Here is a 9,513-nt window from a genome sequence, read left to right as displayed (position 1 = left end):
ATGATATTGCCTTCCTCACAAAAGGGAAACTCCTAGTGGTTTCCATGGGAATATAGGCAACTGTGTAATTACAGACTTATATAATCTTAAAGTTACAGAGAGAGAGAGAGACGGGGAAACAGGAAAATAATAAAAATTATAATAATGAGAGCCTTTTGAAAGTTGTGATTGAAAAGAAAGTTAAATAAACAGCAGGCTGGTATATCAACATTGTAAATTTAAGTAAAATCTGTGTTCAGCTATAGCAGGGGTGGGCACACTGTGGCCCTCCAGATGGAGGACTACAATTCTCACTGCCCCCTCCATTGGCACTGCTGGCTGGGATTTATGGGAGTTGGAGGGTATAGCAAGCAGATCAATCTATAGTGTTGTGAGACTCGAGGGAGAGACAGAGTCTATTTGTATACAATTTCTCTAGCCCTATGGCCATGGAAAAAGATCTCTGCTCAAAATAACCTTGGCTTCCTCCCCTGTAATAAATCACTCTACACAAATAACTGTAACCTCTTCAAAAATAACTCTATGGCCTTGTGTCTCAAACAGGGCAAGTTGCAACCAGCTGAAAGGGTTTTGCTTAGGAGCATTAACTATGCTTCAATCTGCTCCTTTGTGCTCTTTTAGTGGTACCTGCTTAGATGACTGCCAAGTTATTGGTTCTGGTCTTCTATGAAATACACAAAAACAAGTTTTGCAGCTCACAGTGGAATGGGATTCCTTTGGAAATCAAAATAAACTGGTGGAATCTTTTTTAAAAAGAGAAAGAGCAAAATCAGATGTAGGATGGCGTTGCCAAGGTTGTATTTTTCCACTGAGTGAGCTTTGGTTTAAATGTCATTGTACTGCATAGACTACAAGCAAAAATATCCGTTACATAAGGGACATGGGGGAAGGGGTACACAACCGGAAAGGGAACAATACTGCAAAAGAATAAATCCTACCATAGACTTTTCTATTTCCTGTCTAATTTATTTATTTTCCTTTTTTCCAACTGATTTCCCCAAGACATTTATCTGAAATGAAATGTATATCAAGGGGAAAAAAATATTAAAAACCAAACAAAGCATTAAAATACATAGCTGTGTGAAAAATCAGCAGTAAAAACAGCTGAATCAATAAAATGTGTTCCAGGCCAGGGTATAAACATCTGCATGAACCATCTAAAAATGAGAAGGGAAGAAGTTTGCCTGACCTTTTCAGGGTCAGAATTCAAGGTACAGGCATTGGTGGGGAGGGAGGTTGGACTACAACTTTCAAAATCCCTGGCTAAGAGATTCTGTGCAATCTATTACAAAATGGAGTTCTTCCTGCCACTGCCGCCCCAGCTCTGACTATGGTGCCACCACCATGAAAGCTCTCTCCTAGTATCTCCTAATGAGCTATTTGATAAACATGGGCCAGAGACCAGGGGCTTTGATCCTGATCATACTGCCTTATCACACTAGGGAGCAAACAGGATTTAAATGAGAGTTAAACTAGAGAAAACTAGAACATGTCATGTGATAAACATCAGGCATTTCTTGGTTTTCTCTAGTTTAACTCTCGTTTAAATTCCGTTTGTCCCCTAGTGTGATAAAGCAGTTAGATTGGGTTGTGGAAAAGGTGGACCATTCTTTCTTTGTTTGTTTTATTTAATTTATATCTCACCTGTCTCCCAGCCCAAGCTCCAAATCAGTATACAATTTTAAAATCACAATACAATTTTAAAAACTCTTAATACAAAAGTTAAAACACAAAAAAGTAAATTTCTGTTTTAAATCCAGGTTAAAACATCATTAGAAATAATTTTAAAACAGCATTTAAAGATGCTTAAAATTAATAATAAAAAATGCCACTTCCCCCCTTCCTGGTTATTAAAAGCTTTATCTGCTGCAACACACAAAAGTCCAAAAGCTTCCTTAAATAGAAAGCTCTTTGCCTTCCCATGGAAAGATATGAGAGAAGGGACCAACTAGATCTCCTGGGAAAGGGAGCTCTACCACCTGGGAGTAGCCACTGAGAGTGAGGATTCAGTCTCAGGTCCTCACCAGAAGTGCCTGGGAAGGTGTTGGGACAAAGAACAAGCCTTCCCCTGAAGATATTAGAGCACAGGCAGGTTCATATAGATACGATTTTTCAAATAGACTGGATCCAACCTATGTAGGGCTTTAAAGGTCATAGCCAGCATTTTGAATTCTGTCTCGGAAATGAATTGGCAGCCAGTGTTGTTTCAGCAAAAGCCAACATAACAATTCCAACTCCAGGACCTGGTTATAACCATGTTTTTATTAGATTACAGAAACAAAGGGGTAGCCAATGCAACTGATATTGGGCAAATATCATATGACTTAACCACTGTGCTCCTACCAGACCTCTGGTGCCACATTGTGTACATTTGTACCAATGGTAGTTCCTAACTTATGTTTAAGGTAGCCCAAGGATATATTTATCCTATTTTCCTCCAAAGAGCTCAGATTACACTGGTCTACTCTCAAGGTACAATGAGAGATAGAAAAGCTCATCCAGTGACTTTGTAGATAAGTGGGGATTGGAACCCATGGCCTAAATCCAATTGCCATCCTGCAATTGGTTCAATAGGTCTGGGACTTTTATTTTACTTCAAACTGCTTTTTGGTTTTGATATACAGTAGGGTGTCATGTACTATGTGAATCAGAATATCTGGAAATGTTTAACCACAAAGCTTTTTAACCTAGGACAAAATTTCCACAAGAAAACAGAACTATACAGTGAACCGTAAATCATAGTGGATATTTGGATGTTCCTTTTCCCATATGTATATAAAGATTTAACAAGTGTTCAAACATCACCTTAGACTGAGGCTCTGAATTAATGATTACTAACTTTCAGATTAACTAACTGGGACATTAAGTTTACCTAATTCTGCCTGTGCACACCGGCTGTAATGGCTTACAAAGGCAGACAAAAGCAGAATTTGAGCCACAAGACTTTGAAGTCATAGAGCTAAAATGGCTGACTATGCTTGTTCTTTTTGAAAAAGGTGGATCTCATGTAACAAATTTGCCATATACTTAGAATGGATCACATACATAGTCCCATGATAAAGTCACTCACCTCAAAATGAAAATTTGTGTGGGATCAAATTCTAGATTAGCTAAATTCTCGCTGCTTGATCTTAGAAGAGTTAATTGTTTTCTTCAGTTGCTTATCTGTAAAATGGAAATAATCAAGAAGACTAAAATACCCATCTGACAAAGATATTTAGATATGAAGATGAATGGATAATGTCATCATGGGCATGGTGGCAATAGTCCTATACAGCTCTGCAGACATAATTACTACAAAAAAATTAAATTTCTGTTGTCCAGTTACATCAGCCAGATCCCAAATGGGTCCACATTGCATCTTATATGTATCAAAGTGTCTCATTGACTTGATTCCAGTACTTTCAAAAGTTCCTGGGGAGTGATTTTCTAATATCAACTATAAATCTCACCCTCTTCTGTGACTTGAGGGCAAATCACAATCACTTGCCATCTCATCTATGAAATGGGAGCAACCGTATACACATACCTCATGCAATGATGGGAGTAATTTGCCACACTGCCTTCCACTTTTGGCTTCTTGATACACTCACTCATCCCTTCCCTCCCCAGCCCCTGCGATCACAGATTCTGTGATCCCACAAGACAGGAAGAGAATACATTGCCACCATTAGCACATATATTTGTGATCAGCAGCATCAGGAGATGCGGTTACATTTGGTAGAAAATGCAGCTTAACCAAACTTTGAATTTTCTGATCCACATATACGTATTTCCACCAGTTTGGAAAAGTTCTTGTTTTGGACTACAGATCACAGAACTGCCCAGCCAATAAGAACTATGCAGCGAGGGGTGGAATCTAGCAGTTACAGTCCAAAAATAAATTTGTCCAAATTCTAGTTTTCAAGGTCCAGCACTCATGATAAGCTTATGTCTGTTTCTCTCTGCTTCTCCCCCTTCCCTTTCATTACAGCCATAGCCTTACATTGGGAAGCAGAGAATAAAGTAAAATCATCACTAAGCAGGACTCCACAGAGAAAAGGGATCCAGTCTGGTGAGACTTGTTGGATTAAAATGTCTTGTTTGACCCTCCTCTGGTGACCAGGAACTTAGCTAAGTACAAGTTTGTCAGCACAGTTCAGATCTCCATGGGACAAACAGAACATGCAACCCTCTTTCTGTTGTGTAAAGTATTTCTATTTGCTCTCACCTACATTTATTTAGCTATCTAATGTCATAACAGTGTGCCTGGATATTTATAATGCAGTGCAGGAGACCAGGGCACTAATCTAGAGCTGTCTCGACTGAGGGAGACAGACTACAGTATGTGCCCTTTGCTGTGCTCAAGGATCTTCCATCTCTCTCTGACTTTCATCATTTCCAGAGGTGCTGAGTTCATAATGTTGATCACTTAATGTGGTAGCTGTACTAGATGCAGTCTAGGAATCAGATTTTCCCACCTTTCTACCTCACCCCCACCCCACATCAAGAATCATCTTGCATTATAATACAAATACCCCTGAGCATGGTGGGTGGGGAGTGATCACCTACCCACTGTCATAGCCATTTCACAACATTGATGGGGGGAGGGATTCTGGTTCTGCACCACCTTGGATTGTCTGGCATATAAAATAAATGAAACCCACAGATGTGGACAGCTGTTAAAAGAGTGTTTAAGGTCCCATGTAGAAGGTGCTTCCTTTCCGAGTGTGTCTTTGCCATTTCTCAGGTTAGCAAAAAGGATGGGAGGACAGAGAAACATTTAAAGTAATGAATTATTTTTCAATAGAAATGTCATAATTTATTAAGTTCGTATCAAAAGGCATAATCATAAAACCCACATCTTCTTTTTCGAAGAAGAAATATATTATTTCACATCATAAATAAAATCTGCAAACATACAACCGTTGGCAACCAAAAGACACAAACGCTCTTTTGTGCTTTCAATGTCAGTGCTTCAGAAACAGTTTTAAGTTGTATTTACAGGTTTACAGTACCCAAAAAATACTGAGGTATATTTGTTTCTTTTTGAAAAAAAAAGAAAGAAAATGAAACTTCAGACTTGAAAAGGAAGAACGCACACAATGGAAATTACACTGTTTAAAAAATAAATAAATACCAACACTTCCTTGCACACGGGGACAGTGACACTGTTACTGACCCTAGTTCACCCAGGCAATGAGAATACTGTCGGATTTGCTACTGAAACAGACTGACGACAGAAAACTGTTAAAGAGGAATATTTCAGGAGTAGAAAGCATTGTCCTGTGAGCTTTGTCTCCTTTGTAGACATCCAAACATTGGTCAAATCACTGCCTCTCTCAGCAGGATCGTCTAGCAGAAAGAACCTTGCTTTCTGGAGTCAGATAGGCTGACCTGTGTTGGTATTTCTATATTGCTCTGTAGCTGCAGTGAGAAAGGACTTCTGTAAGCTAATACCTGCTCCCACAGTTATTGCACTTCTCAGGTAACAGCAAGAGGGCCAAGTCTTTGCACAGAGGGACAGCTTGCACCTGCCCTTTCAGCAGCTGGGAGAGGTGGTGATGGGACTCTGAAGGTAGCTTAGTGCACTGGTGGAAGTGTGGACAGGGATGGAGACTGGGAAGTTGAAGACCGTCGTAGTGGATGCTCCTCTGTCCAAGGCAGACATGGCAGGGCTTCCTGCCTCTGCAGAGCAGTTTGGAGCCAGGACCTGGGACTCAAACTGCAGCAACTGACCCATGAAGCTGAAGTTGGGAGAGATGATGCTTCTCCTCTGCTTCACAAACTCAAAGGCTTCATCCAGCTTGACCCGATTGGTCCTCATAAGGTAAGCAAGGCAGATCGTTGCAGAGCGGGAGATGCCAGCCTGACAGTGAACAAACACTCGACCACCGTCGCTTTTAACAGAGTCTGCAACCAATGAGCAAAACATCACTGTTAGCAAGCACTTTCTTACAAAGCCTTTTAAAAAAAAAAAACAGCATTCAGCCTACTATGCTAAAGGGGGATTCTTTCCTAATCATCTGAGGCAGCAAACCACTTGGCTGGAAATAGAGACAGATGCAAAATTGGACATGGATTTCACACTCAAGAAGATGGCTCCCTGCTCTTACTAGCTGTCAAAGTCTGCTGAAAAGTTAGCATTTTAGAAAATGCTGTCAGCACAAGGTTGGCTCATATCAGTAGCAATGTCCATTACACTCAAGCCACTGAGAGTCAACGTCCCTCTTTACAAAGCTTATCCTCCAAGGGAGCACAAGCTCCCACATGGCTACAGGCTTATTTCACCTGCTGCTGTTCTTAATCTCTAAAGAAACACTCTTGCAACTCAACTATAATGGCGGCTGGAGTTGTCTATGATGAGTCTGGCAGCCAAAAGAACTACCAACAAGAAAATGCCTTTACCTATGAAATCGATGGCTTCGTTAAACCAGCAGCTGATGTCGGCCTTGTGGTTGTCCTCCACGGGGATGCTTTTGTATTGGTAATGCCCTTCAAAATGGTTTGGGCAGTTGGCAGAGACGTTGATCAGCGCCGTGATCCCCAAGGCATCCAGCATGTCTTTCCGGGAAGCGTGATAGGCACTGCCTAGATACAGGAAAGGCAGGATTTCCACAGGGCCACCCTAAGGGAGCGGGAGAGAAGGACACGATCTGTTAGTCCCCTCCAGCCAAAAGCAAGACAAAACCCAGATTCCCACCACTCCATCTCCACACGATTGCCCTCTTTTTATACCAAGGATTCACTGCATCTTGAACAACGTAGCTTTGGTCTGCAAGGCTACTGTTTCAGGTCTAAGGGCTAGGGGAGAAGGAAGCGGAGGACCAATGTCCCTGGGCCCCAGCGTTTGGTTTTGGGTTTCTCAACTGACCTGGTCGTAGAGAGGGGTCCCGCAGGAGCTGCAGCCGGAGTCGGCGCTGCCAGGCGCGCTGTTGGCGGTGGTGCTGAGCGGCAGAGTCAGGCCTTTGGGGGCCGAGGGCTTAGTGCAGAGCTCAGGGCAGGCGGACGAGAAAGCCTCATAACCTCCTGGAGGGAGAAGGAGAAGAGGAAGGTTGTTATTCTGAGGACATTCAGGGCGATTCTCAGAGAACTTTCTAATACCCAACTGCAGGTTTTGCCGTCCTTAATCCATGGCTAGCCTGGGGCTGAGACACCCGCAAGACCCCCTTGTCCCATCCCCCCCCTCTTTGGGTGCTTAGTTCTTGCGATTTCCTACCCATGTCTTTGTTCATAGAGCCCCTCTCTGCAATGGCACACATGGGCTGCATCCACACTGGAAGCATAACCCGGTTTTAACTCTTTTTTCTGACTCCAGGCTATGGAATTCTGGGAGTTGGAGTATGTTGTGGCGCTCAACAAACTCCAACTCCCAGAATTCCATAGCCTTGAGCCAGAACGACTTAAAGCGGTGCCAAAGCGGGTTATGCCTGCAGTGTGGCCGTGGCCCCCTCCTTGCTCCGCTACTCACCCTGGAGGAAGCAGAGGCGGGCGTGGCGGGCCTCCCGCCGGAGGGTGTGGAGGGCCAGGAGGAGGGTGGAGTCCCGCTTGGCGGCGCCCAGGTCCGGGCTGCGCTCGTCGAGGAGGACGACGGCGCGGAGGAGGCCCTGCCGGAGCCCGGCGCGGAGCTCTTCCTCGTTGGGCAGCAGGTGCTCGAGGCCCAGGCCGCCCTTGGCCCTCCGGCGGACGATGGTGCTGAGGCGGACGTTGCGGGAGCCGGCGATGTGCGAGGCGTTGAAGGCGAAGAAGGAGCGGCAGTCGAGGACCAGGCAGGAGCCCTCGCCCAGCAGCAGCAGCCCCCGCAGCCCCTCGCAGTCCAGGGCGCATACCTCCATGTTCACCATGGCACTGGCACTGGCACTCGGCCCCTCGCCTGCGCCCTTCCCTTCCCTTCCCTTCCCGCCCGGCGTGGCGCACTCCTCGCCCTTTGCCTCCTTCTTCACTCTATCCTCCTGGAGCGTATTCCCTGGGCTTTGTTTTCCGCCTTCCTTTAAAAGTGGGGGAGGCTGGGCAAAGGGGCTCTCGTGTCTCGCCTTGCTTCTCTTGCCGGCTGCGGGGCTCTGCTTGGCTTTATATACTTTCCGGCTGCCTCCTGGCCCCTCCCACTTTGGGGGCCTCCCTTTCCTCCTTTTTTGTGAATGGGGCTGGGTCACGTGACCCCTCCCTCCCTCCCTGGGAAGACGTCACTTGGCGGGGAGCCAGGCGGAGCCTTCGCAGCCCAAGAGAAGCTGCGCGTCATCAGCGAAGCCCAGTCACTCCAAAGGAGGAGGAGGAGGAGGAGGAAGAGGCACAACGCTCGCAGAAAGCGGCTCCTGGAAGCCTCCGCTCCCCCCAGCAGCTCCCAGTCCCAGTCCCGTCCTGCCAGCCCTTGCCCGGGCTTTTGGATGGGGTGGGGTTCTCTTTTGTGTCTTGGTTGTTGTGTGCCTTCCAGTCGTTTCCGACTTATGGCCATGAACCCATCATGGGTTTTCTTTTCTTCTTTTGGCACCGTTTGGTCACAAGAGGTTTGCCCTTGCCTTCCCCTGAGGCTGAGAGAGTGTCACCCATTGAGTTTCCCTGGCCGAGCTGGGACTCGAACCCAGGTCCCAGAGTGCTGACCCGACACTCAGACCGCTCCCCCAGTAGCCTTTTTTGGGTGAACTCCCAACACTAGTCCCAGCTTCTGCCAACCTAGCAAACCTAGTATAAAGACTATACTGTTCAGGGAAGCATTCCCAGGCATGGCATGATTATTATTTGATGTTTTCAATTTGTTGCCTCCTTTGCATTAATATGTATTATTTTACTTATTTTGTAGAATGTACACCATAGGAAGGCTTATTTTTATACATTGATTGTATGTATAGCACTGTGTAAATCTACAGCACTATATAAATAAAGCATAATAATAATAGTTCAAAAGCATGCAAATGCAAGTAGATAGATAGGTACCACTTCAATGGGGAGAGAAACAGCGTTCTGTACAGTCATTCTGGCCACATGATCACAGAGTAGTCTCTGACAACGCTTAGTAATGGAGATGAGTACTGCCCCCTACGGTTGGACACAATTTGACAGCCTTGTCAATGGGGAATACCTTTACCTTTTCAAAAGGTACCAACGCCTCAAGAGCACTGCGCAGGGGGAAAGTTGGCAACCCTCTCCTTTCTTTTTTCAACAGAGAGGGTTCGCGTTGCTGCCCTCGCTTGGTTGGAACTGAGTCCTTTCTTGGCCCTCTTTCTACAAGACATGCCAGACACCATAAGTCAATAATATATAGTGTTTAGTCAACTCTCTCTGTGTGTGTGTGTGTGTGCTTGTGTGTGTATAGACTAGATAGAAAAAAGGGTGGAGAAGGATTTGCCAAGGCAACAGCTCTCCAAACACAGGTGAACTTCAGTGCTTTTGGAGTCTGGCTGTGATGGGGCTAAGGGGGCTCTTTGGAGGCCTTGTGGACTGCTCTCCCGTCGGCGTTGACTTATCGCACCCCAACAGAGAGGAGACCCATCATCCTCTCATCACTCACAGCACTGCCCAAGTCTTGCAGACTATGTC

General features: G+C 45.3%; 1 protein-coding gene across 1 annotated transcript; it reads right to left on the bottom strand.

The window, feature by feature from the left end:
* Positions 1-4,775: 4,775 nt before the first annotated feature.
* DUSP1 (dual specificity phosphatase 1) lies at positions 4,776-8,034 on the bottom strand. The gene is made up of 4 exons (XM_042453355.1): positions 7,451-8,034; positions 6,854-7,008; positions 6,388-6,607; positions 4,776-5,892 (listed from the first exon to the last, which is right to left on the bottom strand). The coding sequence occupies exons 1-4, from the start codon at positions 7,821-7,823 to the stop codon at positions 5,522-5,524; spliced, it is 1,119 nt and encodes a 372-aa protein (XP_042309289.1). The 5' UTR covers positions 7,824-8,034; the 3' UTR covers positions 4,776-5,521.
* Between the last annotated feature and the right edge of the window lie 1,479 nt (positions 8,035-9,513).

The sequence above is a fragment of the Sceloporus undulatus genome, chromosome 2 (genome assembly GCF_019175285.1).
Source record: "Sceloporus undulatus isolate JIND9_A2432 ecotype Alabama chromosome 2, SceUnd_v1.1, whole genome shotgun sequence".
Taxonomy (NCBI): domain Eukaryota; kingdom Metazoa; phylum Chordata; class Lepidosauria; order Squamata; family Phrynosomatidae; genus Sceloporus; species Sceloporus undulatus.
This window is presented reverse-complemented; position numbering and strand designations above follow the sequence as displayed.